The sequence below is a fragment of the Cherax quadricarinatus genome, chromosome 46, assembly GCF_038502225.1.
Source record: "Cherax quadricarinatus isolate ZL_2023a chromosome 46, ASM3850222v1, whole genome shotgun sequence".
Lineage (NCBI taxonomy): Eukaryota > Metazoa > Arthropoda > Malacostraca > Decapoda > Parastacidae > Cherax > Cherax quadricarinatus.
Window position 1 is genome coordinate 1,471,020 of NC_091337.1, and position 19,774 is coordinate 1,490,793.

Sequence of the window (19,774 nt, forward strand, 5' to 3'; positions counted from 1 at the left end):
ACACACACACGCACACACACACACGCGCACACACGCACACGCACACACACACACACACACACACACACACACACACACACACACACACACACACACATGGGGGTCCCGAAACATGGAGAGCCAAGATGATGGATGTGGTACTTGAAAACCTCATGCATCAACATGTCAGGGACACGACCAGAGAGAGAGGGGAGGATGAGCCAGCAAGACTGGATCTTGTGTTCACCCTGAGCAGTTCAGACATTGAGGACGTCACTTACGAGAGGCCCCTTGGAGCTAGCGATCATGTGGTTCTGAGTTTTGATTATATAGTAGAGTTACAAGTGGAGAAGGTAACAGGAACTGAAGGGGTCAGGCCAAACTATAAAAGGGGGGACTACACAGGTATGAGAAACTTCCTGCAGGAGGTTCAGTGGGACAGAGAAATGGTAGGAAAATCAGTAAACGAGATGATGGAATATGTGGCAACAAAGTGCAAGGAGGCAGAGGAAAGTTTTGTTCCCAAGGGAAACAGAAATAATAGGAAGACCAAAACGAGTCCTTGGTTTACCCGAAGGTGTAGGGAGGCAAAAACTAAGTGCAACAGAGAATGGAAAAGGTGCAGGAGGCATAGGACCCAGGAAAACAAGGAGATTAGTAGAAGAGCCAGAAACGAGTATGCACAGATAAGGAGGGAGGCCCAGCGACAGTATGAAAACGACATAGCATCGAAAGTCAAATCTGACCCGAAACTGCTGTATAGCCACATTAGGAGGAAGACAACAGTCAAGGACCAGGTGATAAGGCTGAGGAAAGAAGGTGGAGAACTCACAAGAAACGATCAAGAGGTATGTGAGGAGCTCAACACGAGATTTAAGGAAGTATTTACAGTAGAGACAGGAAGGACTCTGGGGGGACAGACCAGATGGGGACACCAGCAAGGAATACACCAACAAGTGTTGGACGACATACATACAGATGAGGAGGAGGTGAAGAAACTGCTAAGGGACATCAATACCTCAAAGGCAATGGGACCGGACAACATCTCCCCGTGGGTCCTTAGAGAGGGAGCAGATATGTTGTGCGTGCCACTTACCACAATCTTCAACACGTCCCTGGAAACTGGGCAACTACCTGAGGTATGGAAGACGGCAAATGTAGTTCCCATTTTTAAAAAAGGAGACAGAAAAGAGGCACTAAACTATAGACCTGTGTCATTGACGTGTATAGTATGCAAAATTATGGAGAAGATTATCAGGAGGAGAGTGGTGGAGCACCTGGAACGGAACAAGAGTATAAATGTCAACCAGCACGGATTCATGGAAGGCAAATCCTGTGTCACAAACCTTCTGGAGTTTTATGATAAAATAACAGAAGTAAGACACGAGAGAGAGGGGTGGGTTGATTGCATCTTCTTGGACTGCAAGAAGGCCTTTGACACAGTTCCTCACAAGAGATTAGTGCAGAAGCTAGAGCATCAGGCGCATATAACAGGAAGGGCACTGCAATGGATCAGAGAATACCTGACAGGGAGACAACAACGAGTCATGGTACGTAATGATGTATCACAGTGGGCACCTGTGACGAGCGGGGTCCCACAGGGGTCGGTCCTAGGACCAGTGCTATTTTTGGTATATGTGAACGACATGATGGAAGGGTTAGACTCAGAAGTGTCCCTGTTTGCAGATGATGTGAAGTTAATGAGGAGAATTAAATCTGATGAGGACCAGGCAGGACTTCAAAGAGACCTGGACAGACTGGACACCTGGTCCAGCAAATGGCTTCTCGAATTTAATCCTGCCAAATGCAAAGTCATGAAGATAGGGGAAGGGCACAGAAGACCACAGACCGAGTATAGGCTAGGTGGCCAAAGACTGCAAACCTCACTCAAGGAGAAAGATCTTGGGGTGAGTATAACACCGAGCATGTCTCCGGAAGCACACATCAACCAGATAACTGCTGCAGCATATGGGCGCCTGGCAAACCTGAGAACAGCATTCCGATACCTTAGTAAGGAATCGTTCAAGACACTGTACACCGTGTATGTCAGGCCCATACTGGAGTATGCAGCACCTGTTTGGAACCCGCACTTGATAAAGCACGTCAAGAAACTAGAGAAAGTACAAAGGTTTGCGACAAGGTTAGTTCCAGAGCTAAGGGGAATGTCCTATGAAGAAAGATTAAGGGAAATCGGCCTGACGACACTGGAGGACAGGAGGGTCAGGGGAGACATGATAACGACATATAAAATACTGCGTGGAATAGACAAGGTGGACAAAGACAGGATGTTCCAGGGAGGGGACACAGAAACAAGAGGCCACAATTGGAAGTTGAAGACACAAATGAGTCAGAGAGATATTAGGAAGTATTTCTTCAGTCATAGAGTTGTAAGGCAGTGGAATAGCCTAGAAAATGACGTAGTGGAGGCAGGAACCATACACAGTTTTAAGACGAGGTTTGATAAAGCTCATGGAGCGGGGAGAGAGAGGGCCCAGTAGCAACCGGTGAAGAGGCGGGGCCAGGAGCTAAGACTCGACCCCTGCAACCACAAATAGGTGAGTACAAATAGGTGAGTACACACACACAAACCGAAAGACCTAGGGATGAGCATAATGCCCAGTATAACTCCAGAGGCTCTCATCAGTCTAATAATTTCTGCAGCCAACGCTCATTTAACAAATCTAAGAGTAGCGTTCAGGAATTTCAACAAAAAATTCACTCCGGGATCTTTATATGACAAACGTTAGGCCCAGTGGGATGTTAGGTATATTTACTTTGAGGGTGGTTTTTAAAAAGATTGAATTAGAGAGTGATGTAGGCACATTCATTGCAGGGACTAGGCCCAAGAGGCCAAAACTGGTATTGTCTGTTAAGGTAATCTAGCAGGCGGAGGCTCGACCCTCCTCACACACAAATTGGTGAGTGGGGCCACCCGGTGCTCAGCAGCAGCAGCTGGAGTGGGTTGCTTCCCAGTGGCATGGGTAGAGGGTGTTTTGGAACCATTAATCAGCGACACCTCACACTGATCACCATCCTCCCACCACCGCTTCATGGCCTACTTGCGCCTCATTAATCATGAGAATCATGCTGATCCCAGCCCTACGTACCCTGCTGGGCTCCCTCACACCCTTTCCCCACCCTGACCTCTCTTGGTTCATTCACTCGCGCTGTCTCCCTCACTCAGTCTCTGACTCGCACATTGCTTCACTCTGGCACACTCTTTCGCTCTCTTACTCTCTCGTTTAATCAGGCTAGCTTGGTCTTGTTGAATATAACTAGCTGGGTCTGGCTCAGTCAGGTTACCTCCGTCATGCTCACTCAGTGTCGTAATGTTGGGTTCACTTGTTCACTCACTGCCTCAATCACTCTTGATCAATCACGCTGCTCGGTCTTGTTCAGTTAGGCTAGTTGAGTCTTTTGTTTCCCCTCTCACTGGTGCACTAACATGGACCCTTGCAAACTCACTACTTGCAGATTGTCTCACTAACATGCTAGCTGTAGGTTCGTCTCACTAACATACTAGCTGTATGTTCGTCTCACTAACATACTAGCTGTAGGTTCGTCTCACTAACATACTAGCTGTAGGTTCGGCTCACTAACATACTAGCTGCAGGTTCGTCTCACTAACATACTAGCTGCAGGTTCGTCTCGCTAACATACTAGCTGCAGGTTCGTCTCACTAACATACTAGCTGCAGGTTCGTCTCACTAACATACTAGCTGTAGGTTCGTCTCACTAACATACTAGCTGCAGGTTCGTCTCACTAACATACTAGCTGTAGGTTCGTCTCACTAACATACTAGCTGCAGGTTCGTCTCACTAACATACTAGCTGCAGGTTCGTCTCACTAACATTCTAGCTGCAGGTTCGTCTCGCTAACATACTAGCTGCAGGTTCGTCTCACTAACATACTATCTGCAGGTTCGTCTCACTAACATACTAGCTGCAGGTTCGTCTCACTAACATACTAGCTGCAGGTTCGTCTCACTAACATACTAGCTGCAGGTTCGTCTCGCTAACATACTAGCTGGAGGTTCGTCTATATTTTTCTCTCTCGCTGTCTCAAGGCTTACCTTGTCAAGGTTCACGGTCAGAAAGATCAGCACCGTAGGCAAGACTCTCTCAGCTGCTGCACTGGGGACTTTTGGTACGCGACGGGAGGCGGGGTGTTTTTGCCAGTAGATTTTGTAGTACAAGAATGCAAAAGGTTTTTGTCAGTAGGCAGGAGTTTACCTGTAAACAAGTCGTAGATTTATTATGGTTTATTATGCACCTTATATCCATGCTGTGAAGGATAGCGCAAGGCCGTATGGATAAGCAAAAGGCCTAGGAACTAGGCCCATAAAGAGTTAACTAGAGTACATCAGGATGTATATCGACAATGGCTTTTCTGTTGAGAACACAAGAAATAAGTTGTTCTAGTTGAGGGCTATTCGGAGGCGCTGTCTGCTCATGAGTCACTGCTGCGAGTGGGTGGAGGACCTAGCAGCAATGTCAGTCACTGCCGAGAGTGGGTGGAGGACCTAGCAGCAATGTCAGTCACTGCTGAGAGTGGGTGGAGGACCTAGCAGCAATGTCAGTCACTGCCGAGAGTGGGTGGAGGACCTAGCAGCAGTGTCAGTCACTGCTGAGAGTGGGTGGAGGACCTAGCAGCAATGTCAGTCACTGCTGAGAGTGTGTGAAGGACCTAGCAGCAATGTCAGTCACTGCTGAGAGTGGGTGAAGGACCTAGCAGCAATGTCAGTCACTGCTGAGAGTGGGCGGAGGACCTAGCAGCAATGTCAGTCACTGCTGAGAGTGGGTGGAGGACCTAGCAGCAATGTCAGTCACTGCTGAGAGTGGGTGGAGGACCTAGCAGCAGTGTCAGTCACTGCTGAGAGTGGGTGGAGGACCTAGCAGCAATGTCAGTCACTGCTGAGAGTGTGTGAAGGACCTAGCAGCAATGTCAGTCACTGCTGAGAGTGGGTGGAGGACCTAGCAGCAATGTCAGTCACTGCTGAGAGTGGGTGGAGGACCTAGCAGCAATGTCAGTCACTGCTGAGAGTGTGTGAAGGACCTAGCAGCAATGTCAGTCACTGCTGAGAGTGGGCGGAGGACCTAGCAGCAATGTCAGTCACTGCTGAGAGTGGGTGAAGGACCTAGCAGCAATGTCAGTCACTGCTGAGAGTGGGCGGAGGACCTAGCAGCAATGTCAGTCACTGCTGAGAGTGGGTGGAGGACCTAGCAGCAATGTCAGTCACTGCTGAGAGTGGGCGGAGGACCTAGCAGCAATGTCAGTCACTGCTGAGAGTGGGCGGAGGACCTAGCAGCAATGTCAGCCACTGCTGAGAGTGGGTGAAGGACCTAGCAGCAATGTCAGTCACTGCTGAGAGTGGGTGGAGGACCTAGCAGCAATGTCAGTCACTGCTGAGAGTGGGTGGAGGACCTAGCAGCAATGTCAGTCACTGCTGAGAGTGGGTGGAGGACCTAGCAGCAATGTCAGTCACTGCTGAGAGGGTGGAGGACCTAGCAGCAATGTCAGTCACTGCTGAGAGGGTGGAGGACCTAGCAGCAATGTCAGTCACTGCTGAGAGTGTGTGAAGGACCTAGCAGCAATGTCAGTCACTGCTGAGAGTGTGTGAAGGACCTAGCAGCAATGTCAGTCACTGCTGAGAGTGGGCGGAGGACCTAGCAGCAATGTCAGTCACTGCTGAGAGTGGGTGAAGGACCTAGCAGCAATGTCAGTCACTGCTGAGAGTGGGTGGAGGACCTAGCAGCAATGTCAGTCACTGCTGAGAGTGGGCGGAGGACCTAGCAGCAATGTCAGTCACTGCTGAGAGTGGGTGGAGGACCTAGCAGCAATGTCAGTCACTGCTGAGAGGGTGGAGGACCTAGCAGCAATGTCAGTCACTGCTGAGAGGGTGGAGGACCTAGCAGCAATGTCAGTCACTGCTGAGAGTGGGTGGAGGACCTAGCAGCAATGTCAGTCACTGCTGAGAGGGTGGAGGACCTAGCAGCAATGTCAGTCACTGCTGAGAGTGGGTGGAGGACCTAGCAGCAATGTCAGTCACTGCTGAGAGGGTGGAGGACCTAGCAGCAATGTCAGTCACTGCTGAGAGTGGGTGGAGGACCTAGCAGCAATGTCAGTCACTGCTGAGAGGGTGGAGGACCTAGCAGCAATGTCAGTCACTGCTGAGAGGGTGGAGGACCTAGCAGCAATGTCAGTCACTGCTGAGAGTGGGTGGAGGACCTAGCAGCAATGTCAGTCACTGCTGAGAGGGTGGAGGACCTAGCAGCAATGTCAGTCACTGCTGAGAGTGGGTGGAGGACCTAGCAGCAATGTCAGTCACTGCTGAGAGGGTGGAGGACCTCCTGGCAGCAACGTTGGCAAGCTGACTGAAGAGCCCACTCCATGAAAAATGACTGCACAAGATTATCAGTCACTGGAGGGACTCCTGCTAATGATTCCTTCCTCCTCTGATTGAAATTGTTGGTTAGAGATTGATAGATAAAAAAAGACAGTTATTAAAGTATATAGGTATATATTATTATGCATTACAATCAAATATATACTTGCATTTTGGTGCTAAGCAGCCACCTCCGATGTTAGTGCGTTAACAATCAAGTCAAAGGTTTGCAGTTGAACGTTGACATCCATAGAGGAACTTTAAAACGACGTTTCGGTTCGCCCTGGACCATTGTCAAACCCAGGTCCTGGACCATTGTCAAGTCCAGGTCCTGGACCATTGTCAAGTCCAGGTTCTGGACCATTGTCAAGTCCAGGTCCTGGACCATTGTCAAGTCCAGGTTCTGGACCATTGTCAAGTCCAGGTTCTGGACCATTGTCAAGTCCAGGTCCTGGACCATTGTCAAGTCCAGGTCCTGGACCATTGTCAAGTCCAGGTCCTGGACCATTGTCAAGTCCAGGTCCTGGACCATTGTCAAGTCCAGGTCCTGGACCATTGTCAAGTCCAGGTCCTGGACCATTGTCAAGTCCAGGTCCTGGACCATTGTGAATTGTTCCAGCCATGGTATTATGACTCCTTTTTTTTCCTTATGTCTTATTCTTTTTCAGTAGAGTAATATTTTCTTGACCTTGATAAATGAGACACTTGTGCAACACTGGGGTATCTTTATTCTGGAAAAGTTTCGCCCGCCAGTGGCTTCTTCAGTCCAATGCAGAGAAAAGTGAAAAATGAGGAGGAGGAGTTTGAGGTAATCAGTCGTTCAGCCTGGAGTCTTGTCCATCAGTCTTGTCGAGATTGATGTGTTCAATCCATCAGTCTTGACTGAACACATCGACTCCAGGCTGAGGGACTGATTACCTTAAATTCCTCCTCATCTTTCACTTTTTATTGGACTGAAGAAGCCACTGCCTGGTGAAACGCTTCCAGAATAAAGATACCCAAATATTACTCACGTATCTCATTTATTATTTATGAATTAAAAGAAGTCACAATACCATGGCTTGAACAACTTGTGGGTTTTGTAAACCATTTATTAACACCCTCAACCTTCCACAGGTTTAGAGCTTCTTTTTGATTATAATAATAATAATAATATGTTGTAGCAGTTTATGTATCTCATGAGTCTCTTTATTTGCTAGTTTTCTAACCATTTCATGTGATAATTTTCACAGATGGTTTGCAGAAAGGTAGATAAAAGCAATACAAAGCTGGATGGTTACGGTGATCAGGGTCCCAGTGTGTTAATGAACTTACTGTGACCTGTGAGGGAGTTGTGTTGGTTAGAGGACAGGATTACTGTCTTAAAGTCAGCCGTGATATTGGCTTTGTTATCACAAATCCATAAGACTGACTTGGAGGACTCTAGAACTATTAGACTCACGTCGAGGAGCCAAGATTCGAAAGACTTACACCCAGGAATCAAAATCGAAAAATTGACATCAACGTTGAAGAGCGTACGTTCCTTCGTAATATGAGTCTGCAGGAGGAGTGACGGGAGCAGCCACGAGACAGCCATGTTGTGACCAGCACCACCCCAGCCCAAGAGTGCCCAAGGTCGGGCTAGTGGGCGCTATGGTACTGCTGCGTACTGGTGGTGGCGCCGGTGCCAACAAGGGGGCAACACGCAGCCGTCGACGCCCCCTGGTGACCTGGCTCACCCTACGCAGTGCGTGGCGTACTCGCAAACTGCCACGCAAGCCTCCCCACAACGCCCTCCTTGTACGTCAGTCCTGCAGGCAAACTTCGTAGCAGTGGTGACACTAGTCAGCTGGCTAGTGTCACTAGCTCAGTCTGAGAAAACTTCCCCTCATTTCTTATGTTGCTACTCTTGCAAAACTGCATAGCTCCTGATGTCGCACGGAAACGTGTGAAAGTGTATATAATGCCACTGTATATATAAAGTGTATATAATGCCACTGTATATATAAAGTGTATATAATGCCACTGTATATATAAAGTGTATATAATGCCACTGTATATATAAAGTGTATATAATGCCACTGTATATATAAAGTGTATATAATGCCACTGTATATATAAAGTATATATAATGCCACTGTATATATAAAGTGTATATAATCCCACTGAATAACTCACTTCACAACAAAGCTCTTTTCAATAGGCTAATCTCATATTTACCTAAATTAAACTATATGGATTTGTTTGTAATATTCACTAATATTTATTACATTTGTGTTTGGATGTGCTATTATCTTATTGTGTATTGATAATTATGTGTGAAAAGCTTTGTTTGGGTGGATGATGACTAACAATGTTTATTTTGGTGTCTGTGGCAGGCGTACTACCGCCAGGGTGTGGCTCTGCAGTGCCTGGGCCGCCATGCTGACGCCCTGGCAGCCTTCAGCAGCGGACTTGCTCAGGACCCCAAATCCCTCCAGCTGCTGGCCGGACTTGTCGAGGCTGCCATGAAGAGTCCCCTGAGAGGTGAGTCAACCAGTGAAAGTTGGTGTTGAGCGGTAGGTCCCACCTTGAACATGTGCTGATACAACGTTCTCTCAAAGGTAAGTTCTTCCTTGTAAGAGTGAGTTTGTCCAATTTCTTACCTCTTAGGCGTTATTATGCATATTCCTAAAATTTTGTGCCAAGACTATCTCCGTCACATCCACATCAAGGTTAGGTTAGGTTAGGTAAGGTTCGTGATTTTGTTTCTTCTCTCGCCTTCGACTATTTGTTTTTGGTACAGCTGTCGGAGTAACCTTGTTCTGGACTTTCTGAATTGCCTCTTTCCTCTTTGTAAACCTCTTTAAATCATTTGTTCAATTTTTTGCAGACTTGCCATTTTTCCTGAGCTCTCCTCCCTTTCTTGTTGGTTGAATTGCCTGGTCACACACACACACACACACACACACACACACACACACACACACACACACACACACACACACACACACACACACACACACACACACACACACACACACAAAGTGACGTAGTGGAGGTTGAAACCATACATAGTTTTAAGACGAGGTTTGATAAAGCTCATGGAGCAGGGAGAAAGAGGACCCAGTAGCAATCAGTGAAGAGGAGGGGCCAGGAGCTATGACTCTACCCCTACAACCACAAATAGGTGAGTACAAATAGGTGAGTACACACACACACACACACACACACACACACACACACACACTGTGTGTAAGAGAAAGAGAGAGAGATGGACTGCTTTTGGGGTCTAAGGAGTGGACTCGTGTGGGTGAGGGCAATGGTTAGCCTGTTAGGGCTAGCTAGGTGGGGGTAAAGCGGGGAAAAGTGTGGGTGTTTGAGGATTGTTACTTGAGTGTGTGGGGGCTCTGGGACGTTAATTATTGCTACTTGTTAAACAATACTGTATGCGTCAATAGTATTCTGCTGCCTTACTTTCTATAATAGATGCGTAGTGGGAACAACAGCTGACTGTGTTTACCCTGTCATATTCCATTACACAGAATGAGTTTCTTACATCGTGATGAAATCTGCCGGCATGCACCGGGAGACTTCAGAGTTGGAAGTAGAGTAAGGAGGGAAGGAGACAGAGAGATAAGTGTGGGAGGGACAGAGAAAGATGAGTGGTGGAGAGGAGGAAGTAGAGAGTAGACTCAGTAGAGGGAAGGAAGAATATGAGTGGGAATTAAAAGAAGCGGGGAAACAACTTTCGTGCTGCCTATGTACATATATTTTTCACTCTCTGTATACATAACCCGGACTTAACTCCTTCACTACTGCCTTCCTCACTGGCTACTGACTCCTTCACTCCCAAACTTACAAGTCACTGGCTCCATCACTATTAATTCTCCCTCACTCCCTCACCAGTGACTTCCTCACTCTCTCACTACTGACTCTCCCTCACTAGTGACTATTCCTCGCTACTGACTCACCCCCTCCCCCTAAAATTATCCCATACTGGCCCATCACGCTTGCTCTCTCTCTCTCTCTCTCTCTCTCTCTCTCTCTCTCTCTCTCTCTCTCTCAGCGTTTCAATTTCTTTATTTCTCAGCCACGTCGTGTATCTTCCCTCACCCTCCTTCAGCCTCCCTCACCCTGCATGTCCAGGGTAAACTAGTGACAGGGGATGGAGTGGAATCTAGGCAGGAAGGGAGGAGGTGAGAGTAACAGGGAAGGAGGGGGGAGGCAAGAGGATCAGGGAGAGAAGTATGAGAGGATCAGAGGAGAGAGAAAGAGATGAAAGCATCAAGGAGAAGGAAGTGAGGGGATCAAGGGAGAGGATCAGGAGAGGGGGGAGAGGGAAGGGAGTGCGGAGAGGGAGCATAAGTGTCACCACACACAAGATGTTATCACATCAACTTACCGCTGGTGGTTTCAAAAGAAACTTGCATTCATATTACACACACTCTCTCTCTCACACACACACACACGCACACACACTCACACACACTCACACACACACACACACACACACACACACACACACACCCACACACACACACACACACACACACACACACACACACACACACACACACACACACACACACTCACACACACTCACACACACACACTCACACACACACACTCACACACACACACACACACACACACACACACACACACACACACACACACACACACACACACACACACACACACACACACACACACACGGTATAAACCCCCGTGGTGTACACACACACACACACACGGTATAAACCCCCGTGGTGTACACACACACACGGTATAAACCCCCGTGGTGTACACACACACACACGGTATAAACCCCCGTGGTGTACACACACACACACACGGTATAAACCCCCGTGGTGTACACACACACGGTATAAACCCCCGTGGTGTACACACACTCACGGTATAAACCCCCGTGGTGTACACACACACACGGTATAAACCCCCGTGGTGTACACACACACACACGGTATAAACCCCCGTGGTGTACACACACACACACACACACACACACACACGGTATAAGCCCCCGTGGTGTACACACACACGGTATAAACCCCCGTGGTGTACACACACACACGGTATAAACCCCCGTGGTGTACACACACTCACGGTATAAACCCCCGTGGTGTACACACACACACGGTATAAACCCCCGTGGTGTACACACACACACACGGTATAAACCCCCGTGGTGTACACACACACACACACACACACGGTATAAACCCCCGTGGTGTACACACACGGTATAAACCCCCGTGGTGTACACACACACGGTATAAACCCCCGTGGTGTACACACACACGGTATAAAGTATAAACCCCCGTGGTGTACACACACACACGGTATAAACCCCCGTGGTGTACACACACACGGTATAAACCCCCGTGGTGTACACACACACACACACGGTATAAACCCCCGTGGTGTACACACACACGGTATAAACCCCCGTGGTGTACACACACACGGTATAAACCCCCGTGGTGTACACACACACGGTATAAACCCCCGTGGTGTACACACACACGGTATAAACCCCCGTGGTGTACACACACACGGTATAAACCCCCGTGGTGTACACACACACGGTATAAACCCCCGTGGTGTACACACACACGGTATAAACCCCCGTGGTGTACACACACACGGTATAAACCCCCGTGGTGTACACACACACGGTATAAACCCCCGTGGTGTACACACACACGGTATAAACCCCCGTGGTGTACACACACACGGTATAAACCCCCGTGGTGTACACACACACACACGGTATAAACCCCCGTGGTGTACACACACTCAGCTGCAGCTTCATGCCACAATATCTTCACTAATACCACCCCAATGTAACTTTTTTTTTATTCCCGTGAAAGAAATTAACTTGTTTGTGTGTGTACTTGTACTTTATTTGCCGGCCTTTTTTACGCCCGCCAGGGTAGACTACCAGACGTTCTTGTTGTTGTTGTTGTTGTTGTTGAGGATAGCGATGGTCTGGGTACGTAGGGATTACGTTCATATATACACGTATACAATTTGTGTTTCCTACCATCCTAATGCTGTAAAAGAGGATTACGGAAAATTCTGTCTTCTGATATTTGTTTTGGTTTGGACAGAAACATCGTGTTGTAAATGTAAATGAAAATATTTGTAAGTGGAGGTAAAAAAAAAAACACACAGATATAACTTCTGCTGGAGTTATGTCAGTATTGATGTTACCTGGATTACCTGGAGGTTATTCCGGGGATCAACGCCCCCGCGGCCCGGTCCATGACCAGGCCTCCCGATGGATCAGGGCCTGATCAACTAGGCTGTTACTGCTGGCCGCACGCAGTCCAACGTACGAGCCACAGCCCGGCTGATCCGGCACCGACTTTAGGTATTTGTCCAGCTCTCTCTTGAAGGCAGCCAGGGGTTTATTGGCAATTCCCCTAATGCTTGATGGGAGGCTGTTGAACAGTTTTGGGCCCCGGACACTAATGGTGTTTTCCCTTAGTGTACCAATGGCGCCCCTACTTTTTATTGGCGGCATTTTGCATCGCCTGCCCAGTCTTTTACTTTCGTAGGGAGTGATTCCTGTGTGCAGATTTGGGATCATTCCTTCCAAGATTTTCCAAGAGTAGATTATGATATATCTCTCCCTCCTGCGTTCCAACGAGTACAAGTCAAGTGCTTCCAAGCGTTCCCAGTAGTTAAGGTGCTTGACAGAACTTATACGTGCAGTAAAGGATCTCTGTACACTCTCTAGATCTGCGATTTCACCTGCTTTGAATGGAGATGTTAATGTACAGCAGTATTCTAGCCTAGAGAGAACAAGTGATTTGAAAAGGATCATCATGGGCTTGGCATCTCTCGTTTTGAAAGTTCTCATTATCCATCCTATCATTTTCTTTGCACGTGCGATCGTGGCACTGTTGTGATCCTTGAAAGTGAGATCCTCAGATATTACTACTCCCAGGTCCCTTACATTAGTTTTCTGCTCTATTGTATGGCCGGAGTCAGTAGTATACTCTGTTCTAGTTATTATATCCTCCAGTTTTCCATAACGGAGTAGTTGGAATTTGTCCTCATTGAACATCATATTGTTTACCGTTGCCCATTGGAAAACTTTGTTTATATCTTCTTGGAGATTAACCGCGTCCTCAGCAGATGACAGCCTCATGCAGATCCTAGTATCATCCGCAAAGGATGATACGGTGCTGTGGTGTATATCTCTGTTTATGTCTGATATGAGCATGAGGAATAAGATGGGGGCGAGTACTGTGCCTTGTGGAACAGAGCTCTTCACTATGGCAGCCTCCGATTTAACTCTGTTGACCACTACTCTTTGTGTTCGATTTGTTAGGAAGTTGAAGATCCATCTCCCCACTTTCCCAGTTATTCCTTTAGCACGTATTTTATGGGCTATTACGCCATGATCGCATTTGTCAAATGCTTTTGCAAAGTCTGTGTATATTACATCTGCATTCTGATTTTCTTCCAGTGCATCCAAGGCCATGTCATAGTGATCAAGTAGTTGTGAGATTGTGCAGATTGTTTGTTTGTGAAGGAGACTGTGTTGTTATATGTGATACTGTGGTCGTCGAGATATACTCACCTAAATATACTCGCCTAGATATACTCACCTAAATATACTCGCCTAGATATACTCCCCTATATATTCTCGCTTAGATATACTCACCTATATATACTCGCTTAGATATACTCACCTAAATATACTCGCCTTGATATACTCACCTATATATACTCGCTTAGATATACTCTCCTGTATACACTTGCTTAGATATACTCTCCTGTATACACTCGCTTAGATATACTCACCTATATACACTCGCTTAGATATACTCACCTATATATATACTCGCCTAGATATACTCACCTATATATACTCGCTTAGATATACTCACCTAAATATACTCGCCTACATATACTCACCTAAATATACTCGCCTAGATATACTCCCCTATATATACTCGCTTAGATATACTCCCCTAAATATACTCGCCTAGATATACTCACCTAAATATACTCGCTTAGATATACTCACCTAAATATACTCGCTTAGATATACTCACCTAAATATACTCGCCTAGAGATACTCACCTAAATATACTCGCCTATATATACTCGCCTAGATATACTCGCCTTAATATACTGAAGTGCATCCTCCATGCAGACAAGAAAACATCAGTGGAACTAAGAGTGTATATTATGACACAACTGGAGTCTACACCAGCAACATGAGGATTCAGTTGGGACTCACAACACAGTCTGATTTCTAGTACTATTTTCTTGTCCACGTGTGGGATACCATTCATTATTAATATATTTTCGTTACATTTTTATCATCATTACCTTGGTATATTCATTTATATACGTACTTGTACAGTAGTGCTTACTTTACACTTGTATGTACAGTAGTTAATTAGCATTAATAATAATACTAATAATATTAAAAATGGTAGTAATAGCAGCAGCAGTAGTAGTACTAGTAATAGTAGTGGTAATAATAGTAACAGTAACAGTAGTAGTAGTAGGTTAGGTTAGGTTAGGTTAGGTTAGGTTAGGTAAGGTTCGTCAGGAAACAGGACAAATGTTTCCTGACGCGGGTCTTAGTCAGATGATGACCCGCCTTTGGAGCTTTTGGTCATCTGACCGAGGCCTTCCGCTGGCTTACCGGTCCACCCCTTTAAAAATTATGGTCATTTATAACCATTATAGTAGTAGTAGGAGTAATAAGAGTAGCAGTTGTAGAAACAGCTGTGTGTTTTGAGGTGGATTCATGCAATTATCTCTGAGCCGAGAGTTGAAACTGCTCTTATTTTGGGTTAGTGTGTCTGAGATGGAGATTAAAGCAGACTCCAAGGATTAATATTTACAGGTGTTTGATTTCCTAATAGCTAAGTTCAGAAGTAACATATACATCTTTAGACGTGTGTTCATTCAGACGCGGCGTTCCAAAGTTCCTGGACGCGTCTGAAGGAAAATGTGTACGCTTTCTGCACTCCTTCCTCTATAAACCCTCTGTGTAATGCTTTGATTAAGCTACTGGTGAGCGAGACGTAGATGCAATAAAATGTCTCATGTGTTGCACCTGAGTCCATTTAACTAACATATTGTCTATATTCTTACCAGAAATGTAATGATCATTTTTTTGTACGTATGAGTATGTGTGAAAGTTTAAGAGAGAATGTTTTTACCATTTTTGTTAGTGGAATTGAGATTAAGAAGGACCTGCCTAGTATGTGTTAGTAGGCCTGCTGCAGTGTTCCTTCATTATGTTCTTATGTACTGTCACTGCTGCTTCCATATTTACCATTACTGTCACAGCTTATACCTTATTTACCAGTACTGTCACTGCTGCTTCCATATTTACCATTACTGTCGCAGCTTATACCTTATTTACCAGTACTGTCACTGTTGCTTCCATATTTACCATTACTGTCGCAGCTTATACCTTATTTACCAGTACTGTCACTGCTGCTTCCATATTTACCATTACTGTCACAGCTTATACCTTATTTACCAGTACTGTCACTGCTGCTCCCATATTTACCATTACTGTCACAGCTTATACCTTATTTACCAGTACTGTCACTGCTGCTTCCATATTTACCATTACTGTCGCAGCTTATACCTTATTTACCAGTACTGTCACTGCTGCTTCCATATTTACCATTACTGTCACAGCTTATACCTTATTTATCAGTACTGTCACTGCTGCTTCCATATTTACCATTACTGTCACAGCTTATACCTTATTTACCAGTACTGTCACTGCTGCTTCCATATTTACTATTACTGTCACAGCTTATACCTTATTTACCAGTACTGTCACTGCTGCTTCTATATTTACCATTACTGTCACAACTTATACCTTATTTACCAGTACTGTCACTGCTGCCGCTGCTGTTTTTCGCACTTTTACACTCGTACTGCTGTTGCTTCTACAAAACTAGTAAGTCATGAGAAATACTGTTACACTTTCAGTTGCCATACTCCATTATGGTGGCTCATTTTAGCCCAGAGACAAGATTTCACTTTCTCGTTCTCTCTAAAGAGCAAATTCCCCTCAACCCAGAAACCAGTCTGGATCCATTCCTTTGGAATTTCTTGAATTTCACTTTGTATTTTAGTGGTTAAGGGTTTAACACTGGAGCTGCATACTCAAGAATGGGTCACACACATATAGTGTGTTTTGAACGTGTTTTTGACCAGGTTTGAAAATGCCGCTTTTGTTTGTGAGCTTAACTTACATTGTTGATACCATTCTGTAAAGTTATGCGCACTCCAGGAGACAGGTTTGCTTATTTTATCCCAGTGTGTGTGTGTGTGTGTATGTGTGTGTGTTGCGTTTGCGTGCGGGTGCGTGTTGGCGTGTGCGCGGGCGTGTGGGAGGGCGCGGGACCACACATGCCAGCACCCAGCAGTAGTCCCTGGACTGGTCGGGCAGACGCACATAAAGCCAGCGGGACCATTCAGGACAGAATCAGCCTGCAATCGTAAACGTCCGTCACAGACTTGGGATCGTCACGTCCTAACTCTCTCTCCTCCCCCCGTCCAACCTTACCTTGGGAACTAGCCAAGACTATCCCACCTCCTGTCCCTACTCTCTTGGGGACTTTTCATAACTATCCCGCTTCCCCTGTCTACCCCCTTTGGGAACTAGGTACGACTATCCCAGCCATCCCCACTTCCTTGGGAACTAGTTATTAAAAGGAAAGTAGCCAAACACTTCTCGATGAAAACCATCAGAAAGTGGACAATACTATATTCTTCAGTTTCCCCCAGTCACTCGTCGGTACGCCAGAACCGACTAAGAATTAGCAAGGCTAGGCATAATTCTTCACCTCTTCCCTCAGTATTGCTCACCTCTTGACGTAGTGAATATACACTACAGAATAGACACGAATACTCATCCTTCTTGTATCTGATTGGTACCACTTTCGGCTGACAACCAAAGGATCCAAGTTTAATTTTGGGTATGAGAAATTCTCATACATTTATTGTTCCTGTTTACCTAGGAATGAATATATACCCGGATGTTACTCGACTGTTGTGGGTGGTAGTATATCATAAACAGTACTGGGCTTTGAAATTAGATAAGTTAGGTTAACAGCTCTTGACCCACAAACCAGTACCTGCCACAACGCGAGCCAGTTCATCATAGATTCATTTAATTGGACCAGGACCACGAATTTAGGCTTAAACATTTCAAAACATGAAAAGTCATCTAGAATAAGTGTGCAAGAAATCCTGGTTTATACAGCTAATTCTTCAGTCTTGTAAACCTTTCAAAACTTCAGCCAACCTACTGAAACTGTACATCACAGATCAAAATCTAGAATTACCTTCTAAATCACTACCAAACTTACTATAAAAAATTAAACCAAAACCCATTAAATCTAGAAACCACCGACAAAACCTGATTTAACTTCATTATAGCTACATCAAACTTATTAAAAGTACATCAAACCTGCTAGCATCCCATTAAACGTACTAGACCTCTACAATATTACCAGAACTTCCTGGATTAAGGCAGCTTAGCCACAGGTTGTCCGGGTCAGTGGAACCCCAGGCGATTAGTACCCCGGGTCTCATGTACCCGGGGACAAAAGGCTGGTTTAAGCCGCTACTGCACTAATGTATAAATCTCTACCATGGCTGTGCTGTGCACAAGTTGACCCCTCATCCACAGTACCTTTAGTGTGTGTGTGTGTGTGTGTGTGTGTGTGTGTGTGTGTGTGTGTGTGTGTGTGTGTGTGTGTGAGTGTGTGTGCATTCACCAATTTATACTCGCCGATTTGTGTTTGTGGGGGCTGATGCTCAGCTCTTGGTCCTTCCTCCTAGACTATTTGCATCAGCATCACTAACTTCTGCCCTCTTGGGCCTTATCATATCATACTCTTCAAACTGTGTATTGAGTTTGCCTCCATTAATGCCTCATTCAGGTCCCTTCCCTTTTCAGTGACCCTGAGACTGTGTAAATACTTCTTCACAACCTTATGACCATTCCTGTTCTTTCCACCCGTGTCCCAATGGATCCCGACTCTCATTTTAAACATTCTCTCCCTATTTACCCTGCCAATTCTTTTTAGGATTTTGTATATAGTAATCATGTCCTCCCTTGCCCTTCTCTCAGTCAGGGTCGTCAGGTTCAGCTCCTTCAGCCTCTCTTTGTGCATCTCTCTAAGTTCTGATACTAGTCCGGTTGCAAACCTTTTGACTTTTTATTTCTTCGGGTTGAACTCGAGAAGTCACATCAGTACTCTGTTGAGGTTGTCCTTCAGTTTCACTGTCTTTGCCAGCTCATACTCCTCTCATTAGTTTTATGTATACATAGGACTCAAATCCCTCTTGCAGGTTGTCCCCGTGTATTAGGAATAGTAGCGGCTCTAGTACTGATTCTTTTAGGACCCCACCCGTTACCCTCTCCCATTCTGATATCTCATCCTTTGCTGTTATCTTCCTTCTGTTATTCAAGTCTTCTATAACCCACTGGAGAGCTCTGTCTTTTAATCCTTTTCTTTCCTCTAGTTTCTGGATCATTGTATCAAATGCTTTTATGTGCGTGTATGTATATATATATATATATATATATATATATATATATATATATATATATATATATATATATATATATATATATATATTATATATATATATATATATATATTATATATATATAATATATATATATATATATATATATATATATATATATATATATATATATATATATATATATATATATATATATATATATATATATATTTTATATATATATATATATATATATATATATATATATATATATATATATATATATATATTCTATATATATAATATATATATATATATACTTGTCCTATTGGCAGGATATATATATATATATATATATATATATATATATATATATATATATATATATATATATATATATGTATTACATATATATATATGGGATGGGGTCCACCTCTGGTGTAAATTGTGGGACCCATACCCTCGGAGAAGTGGATAAAAAGGCTTCAAGGAAGAATATTTGGATTTCTTCCTGAAGCCGTTTGAATATTCCACTTCCCCTACCACCCCATCTTTTGATATATTTTTTTTTTTTTACTAATAGGAATATTTTATTACATATTATGGTACAGAAGATTTAAGAGATACATTGTTGATATAAAGGTGGCATATACGGTACATGTTGTTACGTGTGTATCACCTATTATAAGGCGAAAATCTCATCCAGCTCCTCAGAGCTGGGGCGTGTGCCCAAAATACAGCAGACATTACCCCTTTGAACAGCCGCACTGAGCCGCTGGAACAGAAAACTAGCTGCCCTGGGATCCCTGGTTACCCTGATGAGTCTTTTTCCCAGCTCCTTAAGGAATTTAGATGCACTCTTTCCCCATGAGCCAAGGGTCTCTGAG

General features: G+C 44.9%; 1 protein-coding gene across 5 annotated transcripts in view; it reads left to right on the forward strand.

Moving 5' to 3' along the window:
- Positions 1 to 19,774, forward strand: part of LOC128696639 (tetratricopeptide repeat protein 28) — a 476,495-nt gene that overhangs the window by 331,779 nt on the left and 124,942 nt on the right. For 4 of the 5 annotated variants that reach the window (XM_070094432.1, XM_070094429.1, XM_070094431.1 and 1 more), the window contains one exon: positions 8,723 to 8,870. In XM_070094432.1, coding sequence (XP_069950533.1) covers positions 8,723 to 8,870 — 148 coding nt within the window. Of the gene's footprint in view, positions 1 to 7,614; positions 8,145 to 8,722; positions 8,871 to 19,774 lie in introns of those variants that run through there. The other variant, XM_070094433.1, reaches the window with a different exon arrangement.